The following is a 20,128-nucleotide window of genomic DNA, read 5'->3' as shown; positions in this document are numbered from 1 at the left end:
CGCTAAGATCGGAATCGTCCGCGATCTGAATCGCTACGTGTACGACTCCTCCAACCGCGTTCTTGCAACGCTTCCGTTTTCGCGATCTTCAAGGGTATGAAGATGCACTCCCCTCTCTCTCGTTGCTAGTCTCTTCATAGATTGATCTTGGTGATGCGTAGAAGAATTTTAATTTTTGCAACGATCCCCAACACGAGCGACAAGCAAAGCAGCAGCTGGCACATTCCAGCAGGCGTTCCCATGGATTGAGATGCCAGTCTAAGTCGACCTGACCAAGGTGGAGAAGGACAACGATGATGCCTAGATCTACCGCCCACCGCTAACTACTTTTCTAATGTTTTTGTTTAATACTTTTTAGTTTCAATTAATGTAAACTAGACTTCGGCTGGTTGTTTTATTTAAAAAAATCAAAATCCAGCGCAAATGTGAAATGCGTCCGCCCGTGTTGGTTGCACCTTTGGACCGGCGGACAAAAACAGACAATGACATCCGCTTGACCGATCAAACAAATAAAGAACGAACAAAATATGCGTTAATTTGGGTCGTCGCGTTGTGCACTTAGATCGGACGGAGGTGAGGAGTTCATGGGGTTGAAGCAAACACGGGACGCTGCTAACAATAGCGTGGTTCGCAAAAGCGACCGGGCCTGGACGCTAGTAATAATGGCGTCCTTCCTATTTTTCAAATTTTCAACTTATCATTACTAGTTTGGGAATTACAACATCATTGTTTATTATTAATAAAAAATCGAAAAAAAGGAGTTGCTTTCATATAGCACCGAAGTTGCCTCTATAGCACACAAAGTTGCTCGGAAAAAAAAAGTTTGTCAAAACCTACTCATATGAGATGTAGTTTTGAAGAACTCATCACGAGAAATCCAATAGTGAAAACGGATCTAAATTCCGACACTCGAATCAAAAGTTACGACTTTTTAAATTTTTTGAAACCACAAATAATTGCACGTGGTCTCTCGGCTGAGGTAACTTGACAATCAGAGACTGCATACTTTCTTTTGAGATGGAACACTCGTATTCCATTTAGATCATGGCAAAATCGCCGGTTACAGCACGGGTTACAAAATCAGGATAGGCCTCGAACCACTGGTTACTAGTCCCAGAAGCTAATCCCGTACCAAACGAAGCCAGCACATGCGCTGGTTTGTTACATTCACGTGGTGTATGCACCACACTAGCCTGGATAAATTGTGTCATAAGCTTGGCCTTGAGATCTCTGAACATTTGTCCCATCGGCGCCATATCATATGCCCCAGTTGTTACACATGCTGAAGTACAGAGCAGTCTATCTCGAACAGGACTTTCCCAGCTCCCAACTGATCAGCAAGGAGGATAGCGTGAGCCAGAGCCATAGCCTCGACATGCAAAGCGTCCAAGAGGTGGCCTGATGATCCCGCAACTGCAAAAAGAATGTCGTTGTGGGAGTCACGACAGATGAGACCCCAGCCTCCCCTCCCTGTTTCAGCAGTGTATGCACCATCATAGTTGATCTTCACATGGTCTGGGGGTGGCGGCTGCCACACTTGGAGGGACGCCGCTTGGCTGGGCTGAACCAGGTTAAGGTAGCGATTCCATTCAGTCACATGGAAGCGGACATGGAACTGGAATTCGTCCGTGGTCAAGCGCCGCTCCCCATGATTTCCCCGATTCCTTTCCGACCACCAGGACCACAATAGTGCAATCACCAGCAACCGTTGATCTTTAGGAAGATGCAGAATGGCATGTACCACTTCCCTTGCTGTCCGGAGCTGAGTGAGTCATAGTCGGACCTCCTCCAACTGCAGGATGCGCCATCGTTGTTTAACCCATTTGCAGTTCAGGAACAAGTGCCCTCGATCCTCGAATAGACAGCCGCACACTGCACACCGCATGTCTAGATCAACTCCTCTTCTGGCGATGTTCATGTACATGGGGTGGTTGTTGTACGCCAGTCGCCAAAGGAAGTGATGAACTCTCGGAGGGCACTTCTGCTCCCATATGAGCTTGAATGTGTCAGAGTGAACCACCTCTCCGGAGGAAGTCTGTCCCTTTTGTCTAATGCTCTCCCGTTTTAGCACAGCCACATGCACCTTGTATGCCGACTTGACCGAGAAAATCCCCTTACTATCATAGTGCCAAGCCAATAAATCATTGGACTGCTCACAGTTCGGAATGCTCAGAATGGACGGCACATGTTCAGCATGAAAACATCCCTCAACTAAGCCCCGATCCCAGGTACCTGTGTCCGGGTCGATGAGCTCGCAGACCCTAGTGAGCAGGCTCTGGCCTCTAGGGGCCGAAGGTCGTCGAGTATCCCCCTAGGGATCCATGGGTCGTCCCAGATTCGAATGTCGGTGCCATCTCCGATCCTCCAGATCACTCCTTCTTTGAGGAGTGCAATCCCTTGCAGAATACTCCTCCACACATAGCTCATATTGGGGACTGGTTCAGCAGAGAGCACATTGCCATTAGGGAAATACTTAGCTCGGAGAACCTGGGCACAGAGGGATTTGGGAGACTGGATCAGACGCCAGCCTTGCTTCGCTAGCATCGCTAGGTTGAACGAGTAAAGGTCCCGAAAACCCAGCCCTCCCTCCTCCTTTGATAGTTTCATTTTCTCCCAGCCCACCCAGTGCATCTTATTCTCTTTGCCATGGTTGTTCCACCAGTACTGACAGATAAGCTGGCTTATCTCATCACACAAGGACTTTGTCAGATCAAAGCAGGCCATGGCATATGTTGGGATCGCTTGGGCAATGGCCTGCACGTATATTTCTTTGCCGGCCATAGAGAGACACCTATCCCAGCCCCCCTGGAGACGGCCGATGATCTTCTCCTTGATATATTCAAAGCATTTCTTCTTTGACTTTCCAATATATGTGGGGAGGCCCAAGTACTTTCCCTATGTGGATTCGTTGCCCAGCTGTAGCTCTTGCAAAAGCAAATTTTTGTGGGGCTGTTTGGCATTGGAACTAAACACCACGGATGACTTCTCATGGTTGATCATCTGGCCAGAGCCCTCCTCATAAGCTTGCAATATAGAGTTAATCTTTTCCACCCCTTGCGTAGTAGCTTCCAGGACCAACAACGAGTCGTCAGCAAAGAGAAGATGGTTAACTCTAGGTGCTGTTGGAGCGAGTTTGATACCCCTAATCTGATTCTCCTCATCAGCTTTGTTCAGCATCGTCGATAGACCCTCATCACAAAGAAGGAACGGGTAGGGGGAAATGGAATCCCCTGCCTTAAACCCCTGTCCGGAACCACAACATCTGAAAGGGTGTTGTTCACTTTGAATCTGTATGACACCGAACTGACACACTTCATGATCAGCTGCACAAACGATTCCCCAAACCCCATCTTCCTCATCATGCCCTCCAGGAAGGACCACTCAACACGGTCGTAAGCCTTGCTCATGTCCAACTTTAGCGCCATGTGCACATCCTTGCCTTTCCTTTTCCTTCTCATGAAGTGAGTCATCTCGTATGCAAGGATAGTATTATCGGAGATCAACCATCCCGGCACAAAGGCACTTTGATTTCCAGAGATAAGCTCATCCAAGATCATCTTGAGGTGATTGGCAATAACCTTCTACACAAGTCTATACACCACGTTGCAGAGGCTAATAGGGCGGAGATCTTTGACTTGATTAGGGTTCTGAACCTTTGCGATAAGCACAACAATTGTTTCGTTCCATCCCTCCGGTATACAGCCACCTCGCAACACATGTAACACTTCTTATGTGACCGCATCACCCATCGTACTCCGAAATCGCTTGTAGAAGATAGCTGGCATGCCATCTGCCCCGGGGGCCTTGAGATCCCCCATTTCATCTAGTGCCTTCTTAATTTCTTCAGGAGTGTACTCTTTACTTAGCATGTCATTCATTTGTGCCGTAACCCAGCTGCACATCTTGTAGTACTCTATCATGGTTGGGCCCAGCCCTGGCTGTGAATAAGTGCGTGAAATGAGCAGGAACCAAAGCCTTAAGGTTGTCGTCTCCTTGCACCACAACCCCATCATCTCCTCTTAACTTGTCAATTCTGCTGTGTCGCTTTTAGTGGACGCATACTGATGGAAAAACTCAGTGTTCTTGTCCCCTTTGGTGAGCCAGTTGGCGTGAGCTCGTTGTCGCCAGAACATATCAAGTTGTTCTTCCAGGCGGTCTAGCTTGTAATGGGCGACCTGCTCCTTTCTGATGTTCGCCTCATTCAGATCCCCCCGCCTGTAATTCTCCAATTCGGCTCTTAGCTTTTTTATGCGTTGTTGTAGGTCTCCAAGCACCTCCCTGCTCCAGGTATCCAGATCTTTTGACACAGCCTTAATAAGTTGGGCCACCATATAATCACCATTCTCCTTCGCCCTCTGCCAAGCATCCACCACCACTCTTTCACAATCCTCCTCCAACAGCCAGCGGGCTTCGAAACGTTTATTCAGGTTGTTTGGCTGCGGCTGGGGTCTCTTGTGTGCACCATCGACCTGCAGGATCACAGGCCTATGATCAGAATGCTCAGGGCAGCCATTAACCACCTTGTAACCCGGGAACCGCATACACCACTCTGCGTTAGCCACTGCACGATCAAGATGCTCACGGACATATCCATCAACATGATAATTATTATTGCACCAAGTGAAAATGTCACCCTCGAACCCGAGGTCATTCAAATTACAAAAATTTAACGCGGAACGAAAATGGTCCATGTATGCCTGGGTTTTGGGCACTCCTTGCTTCTCAAAGTTGTACAAGATTTCATTGAAATCCCCCATGCAGACCCAGGGCAACTTCTCTTGGAGATGAAGAGTGCGCAACAGCTTCCATGTCTCTTCCTTCAATTCGGTTTTGGGCTGACCATAGATGCCCGCGAACCTCCATTTGAACCCATCTGCCTCAGTGACCGTGGCATCGATGTGCATCCGTCCCATCCACCTCAAAGACAGGTTTACCTCCCTCTTCCACAACAGTGCCAAGCCGCCACTTTTTCCTTCACAGGCCTTGAACACTAAATTGGGCATATTGAGGGTATACCTTAGCTTCTCCACTTTATTTTTATTCATCCTAGTTTCTGAAAGAAAAGGAGTATCAGGGTCCTCCTTCTTCTGCATCTCCAGAAGACCAAGAACTATCGGCCTACCCCCGAGTCCCCGACAGTTCCAAGCAGTCACTTTCATTGTGGATTGCAAGGCTGACCCGGCAGCCCTGCCTTCAAGGTTATATCTCCCACCTCTTTGGGGTTGGTTGTATCCACTCTCCGTCTCTTCTCGCCCTCATCCTCCCTAGCCACTGTACTCAGCTCCCTTTTCCCATTCACAACACTTCCATCAGCTAGTGTGGTTCCTTCCTTCTGCCCCTCCTCCTTGCGATTCCGACCCTGCGGGCGTTTAAAAGTCCCCGGTTTACTCTTTGACCTCCCATCTCCTTTCTCTGCATGATTATGCTCCTCCTTCTTCTGTTCTGCAAGTGTTCCCGGGGCACTGTTCACGTGGATGTGCATGGCACTGTGTTGCATGGCCTCAGTTTTATCCCCACACTTTATTGCTACCGGGGCCTGCTTTATGTCTCTCGCTTCCACCACCCCACTATTTTTGTCACCATCTGGCTAGCGTGGCTCAATCTGCATTGCATGTACGTGCGTGCTTTGCTGGTTTGATTGCCCTTTGCCAACATCTGCCTCGGGATCCGTGGTCTAACTGGACTGGCCGCTTCCTCCGATCTCTGATGCATATGTTAACTTCTTGGGATGGCCTGTCTTGGGTTGTTGTTTGCTTTGTTTCAACGGGCTAGTAACCTCCTGCTCTTTATCATTAACCATTATCTAATCAGCTCCACTCGTATTATTCTTGCGCCAGTTCGGGCTGTCGCTCCCTGACGAGGTTCTACCTCTCCACGACCCCATGCTTCTGCTGTTAGAAACCCTGCCTCCCGAGTTGGATCTGTTATTGGTCCATCTCCCCCCGTTATGGCCCCCTCTCAGTTTCTCCATAAATGCCCATAGCCAAGGGCCAAACTACTGCTTCTCCCCTTTCCTGAGCTTAAGCTTACACATTTTATCGACATGCCCAATGACCCCGCATACATAGCAAAAGTCTGGGAGGTACTCATACGCGAATGGACACCAGTTCCTCTCCCCCTCTTCCTCTGTGCTGCCAGTAATCACCTTCATGCTATCATCATCCTCTTGCTGATCATCTTCAAGCGTGAAACCCCTCATAAGGGGTGTTTTAATCCCCATTCTCACTTTCACCCGGAGAAATCTTCCAGCAGCCCGTCCATCAGCACTTGCATCCACCTCCATTACCTCTCCTATTTCCGCACCAATGGCCTCTCCAGCTTCCCTATTCATCATCCCGAGTGGTAGACGCGTGATATGGACCCAGATAGGGGTGCTGTTGAAACTGTAATCCTCGATCCGTTTCCTTGCCACATAATCCTCTAGAACTAGGAGGTCATTCCCAAACTCCCACGGACCTCCTTCCAGGGCCATTCTCTTCCCCGAGTCTTGCCCAAACGTAATCAGGAAAGTGTTCTCACCCACCTCCTTGCAGTCAATACCTCTGATTGGACACCAGATCCTGCCCAGCGTCTCCGCCATGGCCTCGACGAAGACTGGTTTCTCTGAGAAAAGTTTTGCCAACGCTTGCGGTTCCACAACTCCTGCTTTCCCAGATCCAGCCCATCTGATCTTAATGCCCTTCTTCTCCTTCTCCGACAGCCTCAGATCCTTCAGCAATCCTTCCACCTTCTCCATTGCTGCACCGAGACTAAAGAACAGATCCAACTAGGGTGAGATGGTGTTTTACGATCATGTGCCCTAGTACATGCGGAAGGCTTTTGGTGTGGGTGGGTTCAGGAGATCGGGACGCAGGGGATTGCTAGACCGCCCCTGCGTGAGAGAGCAGCGGGCGGCACGATCAGACGAGGGAGACGGCGGCGGCGGATCACACCGGAGGGGCCGACGGACGAGAAACCCTAGATCGCCTAGGGAGACGCCAGACGAAAACCTAACCGACACTCACGGGGCGGACCTGTAGTCAGGATTCCCCCCGCATACTTTTCTTTTTTGATAGGCTAAGACAACATGTCACATCATTTTTCTAATATGAAAGGTGCGCTCTGGACAATTAACGCTCTGTATCCACGACTCCACGTCCAGTACTTGTTGGGTCAAATTCTTTCTTCTACCAAATTTTACCACAACGGGCTCCAGGGGACGGGAGAAAAGATGTGTGAAATGAAGACACAAATGCCTTGATATCGCTGTAGCATGGGGAACGTCCATGGTTATTTTTAGGAGAAAACATGTGATGAGGCAAGTAAAAAGAGAGATGTAGTTCGCACATATACAGACGCTACTGCACTCTTGTTTTTATAGTATGCTAATAACTTGGAGGTAAGAATTGCCCTATTCGGTCATTTTACTTTCCCCAGAAAATAGCAGGAGAACAATTGTGGGAACTTGGTAACAGAACACTTGGTAAAGAACAAACACAAGCCATTTTCTCTGCGATAACAGACATGTATAACATCACTGTTTGTGTACAAGATAATATCACCACTGGGAAACTGACTTTTAAGTACAAATACAAAATGGTGTTGACGCAAAACAGAAATATATGGAGTAACGGGCAGTCATAAATGATGATGCCATGCATTCCTCATTGCACTAAAATGAGCATTTCATTGAAATGCAACCTTCGAACCCTTTTGAAAACCCATCCTCAATAACACGAGGTGAGTTCTGAAGGCAGCCTCTTGAGTTGTGTAAATTCATGTCCTCGCGACAATCTGGTGTGCTGTTGAAGAAAGGGGTACCTGCGTCTCGCTCCCAAACCCCATATCTAGTAGGCGCGGAACTTTCCTTAAGTCGCTTCGACGGGGTAAGTTGGACAGAGTGTCTAAGAGCTTCTGAGAGCTCTACGCTCTCTTCACTGGAGTTAAACTGAGTAGGGCATTTCCTCTTTGATCCAGGTAATAGATTTAGACCTGTCACACAACATTAGACATAATCAACTAATAAACATAGCTGACTTAATACCAAATACAAACAGTAATTCCCCGGAAGAGTACCTCTAAATGTATTGGAAATGCTGCATTGTGATTCCATTGCACTGGAGCAGTCACTAGGGCGGTAAATTCTATAATTCACAAGGAAACTCATGAGAAACATACAAGCAGAATCTTAGAAATAACGTAGTATTCAGAAAGAAGTAAGAGCTAAGCATAGAAGCAAAAGACTTCGGCGAGCCTATTATCATGCAGGATATACTCATCAGCATGCATATATACTTGCTTGTTTGGAACTGGTATTCCACATGCACATGCTGGACAGGCTATTCTCTTTCTTAACCAGCTTTCAACCTCTTAGGTACAAGTAAATATGTACATACAATGCACGTTGATATTAGGTAGGATGTTAATTATACGCTGATATTAGGTAGGATACTAAGTGCATGTTAAGTACGTGATTAGCATGGCGTTAATATTTGGTATGATACTAATTACATGCTAAACATGTTGAGCTCTCACCCTTGGAGCAATCTAGGTCATTGGACTGACATTGTATGATGGTCGAGATCAGTTGGATCTGCCCCTTTGGGTCTTTTCATATCGGTACAAGTCAGACATTATGGCTTCTGAGAACATTGTAAATTATAAACCGATCAGACAAAAAAACTACTCCCGCTATGTCACAATACAAGTCCTTTTGACCACACTGTGGCACCGAGGAAACGTATTTTATTGTTAATAGTATAGTGCAGAGCTACTGGTGACCCTAGGCAAAGCAGTACTCGGTCCTGAATCCCAAGAAGTTTCTTGAAAGTGTTGACACAAACTCCCATTACAGCTTGTACCGAATCTTAAAGTATCCTTGGTCTACTCCTATAAACCCTCCACCAAGCAAAACAATTACAAGACTCGTGAAATGAAAATATATACAAGTTTTTAAGAAACATTTCAGGAAGGGAATTATTTGTGCATTCTTCTGCCAAAGGTAATTAGTGACCATGGTCTTAAATACTCCCTCCGTTCCTAAATATTTGTCTTTTTAGAGATTTCAAATGGACTATCACATACGGATGTATATAGACATATTTTAGAGTGTAGATTCACTCATTTTGCTCCGTATGTAGTCACTTGTTGAGATCTCTAGAAAGACAAATATTTAGGAACGGAGGAAGTATTAGCGAACCATATAAGCAGCAACAGAACAATCAGAGGAAGCCAGAATCTGCTAAGGTACTTGTGCATTTGGACAAACTATCACAGTGCCGTCTACATTGATATGAAACCACCAGAAATAGCGAGGAGTTGGGTCACCAGCATGGGAGATTATAGGAAGAATGTTTGTGTCCTGTGCCCGCTGCGCAGTTCCGACAAGAGAAGAGAGCGAAAAGTCGAGGAAACATGGAGGCTCGATGCACTGGAGCAACTGAAATGGCCACAGGAAAGGGGGGGGGGGGGGCATTAAAAATCCCTCTCAGCCCATCTGGCACACAGGAATTGGGCAGGCCAATCCCCTCTGATCCCCACGAATCCCTCCCAATCCACGTGGTACAGAAAACTCCCGTAGCCACTCGTGGAACTGAGGAGAGTTGGACGGTCGCTATGCTGCTGCTGTTGTAGGAGGTTTAACCAAATAGAGGGATTTATGAGGGGGGAGGGATTAGTGAGGAATTGAGGGGATTGGGTGGAGGAGAGGGATTAACCAAATCCTCTCAAATCCCCATCCACCTTGGGGCTGCAAAACCTCCCCTGTCAAACGAGGCCTAAAGAGGAAATACGACACGAGGACGGACCTGGAAAGAAAAACAGTCGAGGACAATGTCTTTCGCTGTGTTAGAGTAAGCAAAACTGTTCATTCATGTATGCTATATACAGGCCTTGGGTGGGTTGGGGGGGAGTGATTGAATGAAGACGCTAAATCCTAGAAGGCTAGAACAATATTTTGAGTTGGGGTCTCATCCCACATTTGTTTACTCGTGCCTTCTGCAAGAGTGTTGGTCTCACACGAGAGTAAGAGCGCATTTAGTTATTTGTGCTTTTGCAAGAGTGCCGGTCCCACATGTAAAGAGTGCATTTGTATATTGGTGCCATTTGCAACCGTGTTAGCCCCACATGTGAGCATGAGTCTATTTGTTTATTTGTGCCCTTTGCAAGGTTGTTGGTCCCACATGTGAGTAACGTATGAACAGAGAGGAGTGAACTCGCCAACTACGAACTTTATTAGGAAAGAATTTGACAAGTCCACAGCAGGAAACTGAATGGCCCTGGTTTAGGTTCAGCCATGGAATAAAGCCAATCAACTAAACTGCAAGCGTTCCAAAAGCGTATATAGGCAACAAAGACAAACCTGTGCATGTGCTCCACAAAATCATCAATTATGACAGGCCAAGCACCTGAGAAATATACACAAACAAACAGCAATCAGTATCAAGGTAAATCCATGAAGGAAGTTGCGGACAGGATCGAAAATCCAGAAGGAGCCATATATAAAAAAAAATGTAATTGTACCTTTTGGATCATAACCTTCCAGGTCCTCATTTACACACCTGCTGAAAGCTAGTAGCTGCTGCCAGGCGTCCTCAGAAATGTTGTGACGTTGGTACTTCTGAGGAAGGCAAAGATACAGATAAGCTAATATTACATGATAATGCTAGTATCTGGAGTGCCCCTTTTATGGAGTTATAAGGATTTTATAATAGATAAATTTATTGAGTTATAGCGAAAGCAAACATTCTAGTCTCAAAAGTAAAACGAGAGCCCCAAAACTAGAACATGTCATAAAGTTCATATTGACACGTCATGGAACCAGGGAGATAGCAGATTATGCCAAAATAATTCTGCCATTCTCTTCAGGATATGAAATACAAGTTGAGATTTTCTAAGAAGAAAGTATTGGGCATTACTAGAAAACACTTCACATGTTCAATGAGATGTTGATAGATCTATTTACCATCATGTACCAAACCATCAACTCTAGACTCAACAACACTGCAATGTAAGGGTGCAAGCAGCGGGAGTTGCAGCTACCTGCCCTAGACCAGAAGTGTCCACCAATGATTAGAGTGGACAATGTGTTTGTCCACTACAGATTGCTAGGATTGATCTGGGCCACTGCGACGGATGCGGCAACCCCCGCATAAGCCTGCTAGATTGGTGCACACGGAAAATCTCAGTATAACTAAGCTAGCATCGTTCGACAATACCAACGGGATTAAAGGGACAGCGTTTTCTTGCGGGGTATGCAGTAAGTTGCCAGACAATTGCAGGCATTGTTGCGGCACGGCCTAGCGGTTTAGCGGGTTGCCCATATCTGTCTGCACCCTTACTGCAATGGAACTCAATGAAGTTGATTGGACTAATGTCAAGTGGACATCCATTCATGATCACATATTCTTCTTAAAAAGTTGTTTGTCGATCTAATGAGAAGATAGCTTGAAAATTTATATTTTTCTGGGTAATAATAAAAGTATACAACGTATAATTCAGCCCACATTTACTGCTCTCACTAAAACTAGATAAAGAACGAAAGCACTAGCAATACTGCAGAAGCAGCCATCATAAAAGAATGCAGTAATGAAATTTGTCTGAGATGAAATTATAGACATTTGCATATAAATTGTTAACCAGTAATTTGCATACCTCAACAAAGTTACACCACCGGTCAAGCAATCGGAATCTTCCAACAAGAACTATCCTCCATGCTGCAAGAGCCTTCTGAACAGCTAAATCATGAAAAGCGACACCCAGTTAGTCTTATTGGGATGTAAAAAAATGACACAGCAGCATGCATGGATGTGATCAAGGAAACAGGGCTTACTAATATTCTTTTGGCCATTTTCACGAGAAATGAAGAAGACAAAATCATAGAAGGAATTGAATTGGCTCACATCATCCTAAAAGAAGGGGTCATAGATTAGCATAATGTATTGAGAAGCATTTGAAAAATGCATAATCTGCTTGGGAAGTGCCTCTTACGAAATCAAGAACTGACATGAGCTTGTGAATATCACCAAATATTCCATCCCTACATAAGTAATAGAGTATGTAGTCAGCCAAAGGGTAGAAAGAATATAAGAAAACAGAATATGACACATAAAAATTAAAATAAAGAAAACGGAATTTTCTTATGCATGGAAATATGTGAGTGTATTTGCCATGGGTAGGTTATGGATGTGTGTAATGGAAAGCATGGCATTGCTATTTCTAATATTTACAATAGAAGCGGTCAAACAATCACGTGTTATACATGTTAACACATGAACATAAGCTCGAGCTCTAAATTTACAGTAACAACAGTCAGGTACAGAAGGACGACGTATAAGTATGCAACATATATTACCCAATCTTAGTCGGGTCATCCTCGACAATGTTTCAACTCTTTATGTAATTAGGCAAGAAGCTTTTGAGAAAGTCTTTTTCAGTGAGTAGCATAATACAAGTATGAACTACATTGTGATTAATTTGTTTTAACACATGTCACTTTCGTAGTAAACAAACATCAAATACTCCAATAGGATAACCAAAACAGCATTTACCTCATTCCTTCCATATTATCTATAGTTCGTGAAAGATCCGCCAACCCTTCCCTTGGGTTCGCATTTGTGCATCCAGATACAATACCTAGCAAGCAACGAACAGAACAACAAATGGACTTGAGACAGCATATAAAGAAACATATGCAAGTAACCATATAGCATACAAAGAATTACAATATCATGTAGGATATGCTGAGCATATATTTACTATCTTGATTCTGCCAAATGATGTGCATTCGGTTATTAAGGAAATACAACCTAACTGAATTGTTCCAGGATTTATCTAAAAAAATAGTAGAATTGTGATTTCAGCCTCGAGCATTTGCCTTATACACGTTTAGCTCTCTTTTTTGCGAATTTATATACGTTTAACTAAAACTTCTTGTGATCTTTTGCAACCCTAGAAGCTAGAAGCCAGCAACCTCTAAAGACGCTCACAAGAAACTAGATAATTGACAAAAGGATAAACCCAAAGGCTACTTCTTTTCTCCTCGCAATCATCAGAATTTCTTAAAGATCACGCAAATGCAGAAAAGATGAGTCCGTCGCCAAAAGACTCCTAAAATTCGCAATATTTGATCTCTCAAGCCTAAACCACCAAGTCGGCACGGATACGAGCGAATCTAACCCTGAAACCTCCGAAGCTCCGACCCGAGACGAACCCACCAACGGAACGACGAAGCGAATTCGAAAGCGGGGGAGCTCACCGCAGTACTTGGAGTAGGCCTGGGCGGCGGCGGGGCACACGGCTAGGGCAGCCTCGAAGCCGCTGGATCCCATGGGCCGAGCCATGGATCCAGGCCCCTAAACCCTAACCCCGGTGCTCGCCGCCGAGGGGTCGACCACCGACGAGTCGATCTCAATTGCAGCAGGACGCGAGCAAGCAGAGCTGCAAAAGGCAAGGGGGGAGCGGAGGGGGGAGGAGGAAGAGACGTCAGAGGCGTAAGATTCGGCTTGGGTGCGGAAATGGCATATCATCGTAATAATAATGTAGCCGGTGGATTCATCTGAGCCGTCCATGGATGGGAGATCCAGATCTATGTGACCCGAGGCCCACCTGTCAGTCTCCAAGCTGAGTGAAAAGGAGGGACTCCATGTATCCATGTACAATAAGAAAGAAAAGGGCATCAATTCAACAAGGAAGGGGCCTAAAGTATGAACCTATGAAGAATGTTGGACACTGCAACATGAAGAAACGCAACAGTGTACTGCTTTTGTGCTATCTATGGCATAACCACGTCGATCTTGGATCCAACGGATTTTGATTTGGGCGCTTGGTTTGAAAGTAATACAACTTTGAAATTTTAGAGTAGGTTTTGCATGGCGCTGACGTCTTGTATTTTACGTGTGCGTAGGTGTTTATTGCTTTTATAGAGTACGTTACTTGGTGAAAAGGTGCACATGTGTCTCTTGTCGTCGCGAGCGCCATCAAAAGTAAAAGCGCACACGCGGTCTCTATCAATTGGGAATATTTTACCCCTTTATCTTCTAGTTTTCCTGAGGTTCCCGGTAAAATACATGTTTGATTGTTTGCATAGTGGCATGAAAAAAGTTGTTCACTTTTTTAACAACGGGAGGGACCCGAAGGTTCGAGATGTAACATTAAATCATTAAAATTGATACACCCACACAGAAGGACTTAAAAAAGGATAAACATTACAACCATGTCCTTCCTTCTATGTAACAAGGCCCCAAAAGTGAAACAAAGATTGCAATGCAGCCCTAGCTACTACATGTAGCGACCTCACCGGAGACGCAAAAGCCATCGCTTCCAAGAGCTAAGTTACCGAGCCTAGACAAGGGGTAAAGGGCTCCCACTGGAGGTTGAAAACGGTTATGCCCGGTGAACACAGCAGGAAAGCATGATTTTATAGAACAAACCAGGACTCTCTTGCTTCACTTATATCCTTCTAGAGAGTTGAATAACAATTGGTTGTTTGCATGGATTATATGTTGGTACTAAGATTGATAGGTATACATTGGTGGTATAAATAAAAACTTGCATGGCCTTGTAGATCACTGAACTTGATAACTGGATTCCTTGCAGTTGTTTTGAGATAATGTGTGAGTAATTAATGAATGTGTCGTAGCATCGAGGCTAGGCAATAAACTTGAGGCACCCTCGTAAGGATACATAGACCTACGGGGGGTGCGCAGGAAACATGAGGTGGAGACACGCGTTCGTGTACATCGACAGCCTGACGCGGGGCACCCCCCCTCCCCTTTAGGGGGGCCAACACATATATGTCAAGGAAGAGAGCAAAGCTCTCATGTATTTTAGATTTTGAACACTTTGAATGGAGGGTGGTCTCCTCTATTTATAGGAAATTGGGGGTAGGGTTGGAGATTACAAGATTGCCCTCTGGGCCACAACATACAACGAGGGGTACTATGGTCTTTACTAGGAATCCTTGTCGACATATTCCTCCTGAATATCATGACGACTTATCCCTTGGGAATATGTCTGGAACTTATATCCTTGGGCCCTTTGATTAATTGATCTTTGGTCGCGCCACCTATGCAGGACGACCTCATAGACCCTACGACCTTGGTGGTGGAGCCCCTCGGTGCAGGCACTCCCCTGGCAGGGTGTGCCATCGTGCAGGAGGGCCACTACTTGGACATATACCTGGCCATCTGTCGGGTCGGGTTGGGCCTAACATAGCTCGAGGCAGAAAACCTAGGCCTAAGCCCGACCCAGCCCGGCTGTCGGGCCTATTTTTTAGGCCCAAGCCCGGCCCGACAATGATAAAGCCCGTCGGGCCCGGGCCGGGACCTTCCCTAAAACGCGAAAATGTTAAGCCCAGGCCGGTCCGACGTGTGCTTCAGGCTCAAAACTCGGGCCCAGGCTCGGCCCACGAGCAAGACCGGGCCAGGTTCGGGTCGGGCTTTTTCGGCCCGGGTCAGGTATCCCATGGCAGGTATAGTTGGACAGTACCCTCATCGTCGTGCTTGCCCCGTGGAAGTGCAAGTGTCACTTAATTTTTTTTGGTGTGATGACAATATGGTTAGTGGAACTAATATCAGTTGTTAAAGCTTATCTCAGGATATTGGTTCCAAGTTATTCCGGATGGAGGTGTGCGACCCTCCGCCCCCCAATTCAAAAAGATCAAAGGCATGGTTTACCAGCCACTCGAAGGTTTTCTTTTTGGTTCGATTTGAATCATAGGAAAAACCGCACTACTAAGAGGGGTCATTGTGGACTTATGTCATCTGGGAATGCCTTCGTTAAAACTATATACACCAGCCTTCCCACTCCTACCACCATATATCCCATAGTGTGCTAGTTATGGTATCCAAGAAGTTACAATAGAAATTTTCTGGATACCCCATGCGCACGGGGTCTTTTGACCACCGTGCGCACAGGGTAGTCAGGAACTTTCTGGTTACCTTGTGCGCATGGGGTATTGAACCCCGTGCACATGGGGTACTGTGTAACTCTCTGGGTACCCCATGCGCGTGCGCATGGGGTGCTGCGTATCTTCCTGGGTACCCCGTGCGCACGGGGCTGACTTAGCCCGTGTGCACGGGGTCCAATGGGCAGAAACGGTCACCCAACCAAGAACACTATAAAAGCCCCTTCTTCCTCCTCCATCCCTAACCCTAATGTCTTGTTGAGCTCCACCATTGCTACACCTCATTTTGCTCAATACTCTCAATCCCTCCACCCAAACTTGTTGAAACTTTGGGATTGGGAGAGCAAGACCTGATCTACACTTTGACCAAACCAAATCGTGTTCCCCACAATATTCATCCACCATTGACTTGTTACTTTTGGAGCCTGGGCTCCTAGGCAGTTAGAGGTTCCTCTGGAAGCTTCCTTACTTGCGGTGTGCTCCGGAGAAGTCTGTAAAGGTGTGATGGTCGCCTTCAAGACCAACCCTGAGTGATTCGAGGCTCATCTGTTGGGGTTACTTGATAGAGATTACGGTGAGCCTTTGGTGGCGTTTCACAAGCTTTTGCTCCGGCACCGCTCTAAATGGAGAGTAGATCTTCCCCAAGGAAGAGCGAACTTCGGGATAATTTATGTGTCCCCGCCTCACTTGTGGTTAATCCTTTCCCGCGCTTTACTTTGCTTTGTATGCTTGTGGGCTTGCTAATTAGTTTGTTGCCTAGCATATTTAGCTTTAAGCTTGCTTGTCATATAGGTTGTGTTCACCTAGTTACATATCTAGTGAACGCTATTTATCCGCCAAACCCTAAAATTGACAAGAAAGATTAAAATATGTAGTCTCCTATTCACCCCCTCTAGTCGACCGTATCGATCCTTTTAATTGGTATCAGAGCCTCGTGCTCTAGTATAAGGTTTTGCAACCTTAGAGGATATGGACGACCTAGTGAATGTGGGAGGTGTCGCACCCCTTGTGGAGGATGGTGAAAACCTACCCCCCATCGCGGCCGACGCGCTTGTTGCTCCGATCGTTGCTCCCGTCGCCCCCATTAACCTGGGTGCCCCCTTAACCGCGGCTGACATTCTTTTAATGTTTGCAGACCTCAAAACCGCCATGTTGAAAGAATTTCGTTCCTTGGTCAAGGAGGAAATTGATGCTCGCTTAAGGCCCTCAACATCTGCATCAAACTCATTTGATCCAAATGCCATTCATGATGCGGATGATTCGAGAGAACCCCTTGCATCTATGACTCGCACTCACGTTCCCAAGTATAATACCGTGGAAACCTTTTACTCACCCCAACCTTTGCAACACCCTCACATTAATCCTATTGGGCCTCCGCCCCCTTTGAAAGCTAACGCGTTTGCTAAGTGGAAGCTAGATATGGAGTCTCACATTCGCAGTGCGTCTACTCAACTTTGGTGGATTCTAGTCAATGGATTCAATCCCAAAGACCCGATGAATCTCACCCTGAGAGAAGCGGTTGATGATCAAATCAATGCAGCCGCCCACAACATGTTGTGCACCGCGGTGACCGATGACTATAGTGACTCCATTGCTCTTCTCAAGACCGCCAAGGAAATTTGAGATTGCCTTGAGGAGGCCCTCGAAGGTGATGAAGCAATTGAAGATCTCGATCCGCTTTGCTCAAGCAAGAAGTCAATCTATTGGGAGGAATGAGGGTGAGCGTGCGAAAGAGGTGTACCGAAGGTTGAAGTCTCTTGTGCTCAACTTAAGGACCTTTGAGTGCACTTAGGCAAATGATGATTTCATTAAGGACAAGTTCATAGATGCTATGGTTATCAGTGAACACACCATGATGATGATGATGACGCTGATGATACATCAATGCCCAGATTATCACAAGTTGATTGCGGCTCAAGTTGTCTCCACTTTCTCAACTCATGTTCTTTCGGATACCAAGTCCAAGAAGACCTTTGTGATTGCTCAAGCAACCAAGAGCTCAAATCTTACTTTGAGGCCAAGAAAGTTGTTAGTCAACCCTCAAGGGACGAAGAAGTGGTTGAAGAGACTTATGAGGAAGATGTTGACACTTCATGCCCAGGAAATGACTTTGTGGAAGACTTGGCTCCCTTAGTCAAAAAGTACTCCGCGAACATGGCAAACAAAGGGAAGAATCTTCAAGGAAGATCGTTTGGACAAAGAAAATGCTACAATTGTGATAGCCCAAGACACTTTGTGCATGATTGTCCATATGAGAGACGTGAAGACAAGTCCAAGAAGCTTGTGCTCAAGAAGAAGAAGTCTGCCAAGTTCACAAAGAGGAAATATGACAAGGTTCTAGTCCATGAAGAATACATGTCTGGAGATGAACATGACGGTGATGATGACCATGTGGGCACGACAGACATCGCCATGCATGCCACTACCTCCTCCTCCACCACCGGCCTCTTCGACTCTCCAAATGAGGACAAGCCTTTCACTCATCGGTGCTTTATGGCCAAAGAGGTAAAAACAAAGTCCAATTGAGGGAGTCCTGGATTAGGGGGTCCTCGGACAGCCGGACTATATACTTATGCCGGACTGTTGGACTAGGAAGATACAAGATTGAAGACTTCGTCCCGTGTCCGGGTGGGACTCTCCTTTGCATGGAAGGCAAGCTTGGCGATTCGGATATGTAGATTCCCTTCTCTATAACCGACTCTGTGTAACCCTAGCCCCCTCCGGTGTTTATATAAACCGGAGGGTTTAGTCCATAGGACAAGAACAATCAGAATCATAGGCTAGCTTCTAGGGTTTAGCCTCTATGATCTCGTGGTAGATCAACTCTTGTAATACTCATATCATCAAGATCAATCAAGCAGGAAGTAGGGTATTACCTCCATAGAGAGGGCCCGAACCTAGGTAAACAATTTTTCCCCCGCCTCCTGTTACCATTAGCCTTAGACGCACAGTTCGGGACCCCCTACCCGAGATCCGCCGGTTTTGACACCGACATTAGTGCTTTCATTGAGAGTTCCACTGTGTCGTCACGGTAAGGCTTGATGGCTCCTTCAATCGTCTACAACGATGTGGTCCAGGGTGAGGTCCCCCCCCGGACAGATCTTCGTATTCGGCGGCTTCGTACTGTGGGCCAACTCGCTTGGCCATCTGGAGCAGATCGATAGCTACGTCCCTAGCCATCATGTCAGATTTGGAAACCTGAACTACACTATCGACATCCGCGAAGACTTGATCTTCGACAGGTTCGAGCCCATGACAGGTGCGCCCAACAGTCGCGATGAGCATGACTTAGATCTTCCATCAGACACTGTTCAGGAGATCACACCTGCAGCTGCCCAGGCTTTAAATCCGGAGCAGATTGTGCCATCCAAGGATGGGTGGATGGACCCCCGCCACGGAGGCCGCACACTCAGCGGCGATAGAGCCGAACACAGATCTCACTTCTAAGGAGGTCTGTGTCTTCGTACCCTCGGACTCGTCTCCGGCCATAGGCTCCGAACCGCGTGCATCCATGCCCATCGAACCTGACCAGGCACCGATCATGGAGTTTAGCTCCATGGACATCTTTCAGCACTCGCCCCTGGGCGACGTGCTAAACTCATTAAAATCTCTCTCCCTGTCAGGAGACTCTTGGCTAAACTATGTCCGGCTTGAGTGGGAAGCGGACGACGAAGGAATTCGTTGCCCACCCACCACACACTTAATAGCCACTGTCGATGACTTAACCGACATGCTTGATTTTGACTCCGAAGACATCGACGGTATGGACGACGATGCCGGAGAAGAACAGGAACCACCGCCCACAGGGCGCTGGACTGCCACCTCATCATATGACATATACATGATGGACACACCCAAAGAAGACAATGGCGAGGGTCAAAAGGATGCAATGGAGGGTGATCCTCTTGAGAAGCAATCTAAGCACCGACATCAACGGCGCCACTCTAAACCCCGCCATAGCAAGAACAGCGATACCGACACAAGAGACAATAGCACTCCGAATGATGCCGAAGACGAAAACAATCCCGCCCAGCCAAGCTTCGAGCAAGCCGGACGGGAGGATGGGAAAGCTAGCCCTGATCAACAGGCAATAGATGATGATTTCGGAGGATGACAATTACATGCCCCTCTCCGAAGACGAGGCGAGCCTCCGCGATGAAGAATTTATCGTGCCTGAGGATCCCGTCGAGCAGGAGCGCTTCAAGCGCCGGCTTATAGCCACCGCAAAGAGCCTGAAGAAAAAAT

General features: G+C 46.6%; 1 protein-coding gene across 1 annotated transcript; it reads right to left on the bottom strand.

Annotated features, from left to right (window-relative positions):
* Positions 1-7,463: 7,463 nt before the first annotated feature.
* Positions 7,464-13,494, bottom strand: LOC123044107 (defective in cullin neddylation protein AAR3). Its single transcript, XM_044466749.1, has 9 exons — positions 13,235-13,494; positions 12,528-12,612; positions 11,968-12,016; positions 11,810-11,885; positions 11,632-11,714; positions 10,501-10,597; positions 10,340-10,385; positions 8,056-8,123; positions 7,464-7,971 (listed from the first exon to the last, which is right to left on the bottom strand). Exons 1-9 carry the CDS (start codon positions 13,317-13,319, stop codon positions 7,652-7,654), a joined length of 909 nt encoding a protein of 302 aa, XP_044322684.1. The 5' UTR covers positions 13,320-13,494; the 3' UTR covers positions 7,464-7,651.
* Between the last annotated feature and the right edge of the window lie 6,634 nt (positions 13,495-20,128).

This window comes from Triticum aestivum, chromosome 2B (genome assembly GCF_018294505.1).
Source record: "Triticum aestivum cultivar Chinese Spring chromosome 2B, IWGSC CS RefSeq v2.1, whole genome shotgun sequence".
Taxonomy (NCBI): Eukaryota; Viridiplantae; Streptophyta; class Magnoliopsida; order Poales; family Poaceae; genus Triticum; species Triticum aestivum.
The sequence above is the reverse complement of the archived record's forward strand: the minus strand, read 5'-3'. Positions and strand labels throughout refer to the sequence as shown.

What these genes read in the sequence shown, in the direction of transcription:
- LOC123044107 (XM_044466749.1), bottom strand. Translation starts at nt 13,319, where the DNA reads ATGGCTCGGCCCATGGGATCCAGCGGCTTCGAGGCTGCCCTAGCCGTG. An exon ending in TCATGTCAGTTCTTGATTTC is followed by an intron (nt 11,886 to 11,967) that starts GTAAGAGGCACT and finishes CCCTTCTTTTAG; the next exon opens with GATGATGTGAGCCAATTCAA. An exon ending in GGTGGTGTAACTTTGTTGAG is followed by an intron (nt 10,598 to 11,631) that starts GTATGCAAATTA and finishes TGCCTTCCTCAG; the next exon opens with AAGTACCAACGTCACAACAT.